Here is a 916-nt window from a genome sequence, read left to right as displayed (position 1 = left end):
GGTATTGTATTGAGAATTGAGTTTGAATATTGGAGGCAGAGGAACCTTGAATTCCTCCTATATGTAATTTCCGTCTTTACGTTTTTCAGTTTGATCAATAACAGCTAAGAAAACCGCCCAGAAATTCTGGGTTTCTATCAGTTTCCTCTTCTAATGTGGAATGTCGTTACGCCCCAGGAGTTCAACATGAGTATATTAGCAGCCTATACGCGTCCGAGCACGAGGACCGAAATTGTCAAGGTATAAACAACCTTTTTTTTTTCGCTTATTTGTTCACACTTAACTCCACTATTTATATGAAGTTGAATGTCTCAAGAATGAGAGGCTAACAATTATTGTGAATGGAATTTTGTAGGTCAATATGCTAGCGTCGAGTGACTATGTCAAGGAGCACAATCACCGGCAGTCGCGGCCGAGTAATAGCATGGGTGGTTAATCTTGATGAAAGTATCTACCTTTTTGTGAAGCAGTCGTGTAGCAAGCACAAAGCCAAGCTGTTCTTTTGCTTCTTATTACTGATGGTCTGTTTGGTTCAGGTTTGAGCAGGAAGTATCTACCTCTTTGTAAATGGTGAATCTTGTTATATACGTGCATATATACCCCAGACATTCATAGGATTGCGGGTTTTTTTTTTTTTTTTTTTTTTTTTTTTTTTTTTTTTTTTGAGAGAGAGAGACTGTCTTCTTTTTCTTTAATATATGCAGTTTGGTAATACACTGGCTTTAGAACGTAAGCTAATATATTTTTAAAGCTTTTAAACTAATATAATATATGTAAAGTTTTCTTCCTCTTCTCACATATAAATCCTTATTTACCTTTGCAGTTTATTCTTTTGTTTTGGGTGGGGTTGGGTTGTGGAAAGGGGCAGTAGCTCCAAAGGACGGGTAACTGAGATGTTTGTTGCTCCCATTCTCCA

The 916-nt window shown here is 37.0% G+C and overlaps 1 protein-coding gene across 1 annotated transcript in view; it reads left to right on the top strand.

Moving 5' to 3' along the window:
- LOC21394754 overlaps positions 1–626 on the top strand; it is a 10,741-nt gene extending 10,115 nt beyond the window's left edge. Inside the window, exons 9-10 of the mRNA XM_024167381.1 lie at positions 178–240; positions 356–626. Of these exons, the coding sequence (XP_024023149.1) occupies positions 178–240; positions 356–436 (144 nt within the window). The 3' untranslated portion in view covers positions 437–626. The remainder of the gene's footprint in view (positions 1–177; positions 241–355) is intronic.
- Positions 627–916: the final 290 nt, after the last annotated feature.

This window comes from Morus notabilis, unplaced genomic scaffold, assembly GCF_000414095.1.
Source record: "Morus notabilis unplaced genomic scaffold, ASM41409v2 Scaffold28, whole genome shotgun sequence".
NCBI lineage: Eukaryota > Viridiplantae > Streptophyta > Magnoliopsida > Rosales > Moraceae > Morus > Morus notabilis.
Note: the sequence above shows the minus strand (reverse complement) of the source record. Positions and strands in the feature narration are given on the sequence as shown.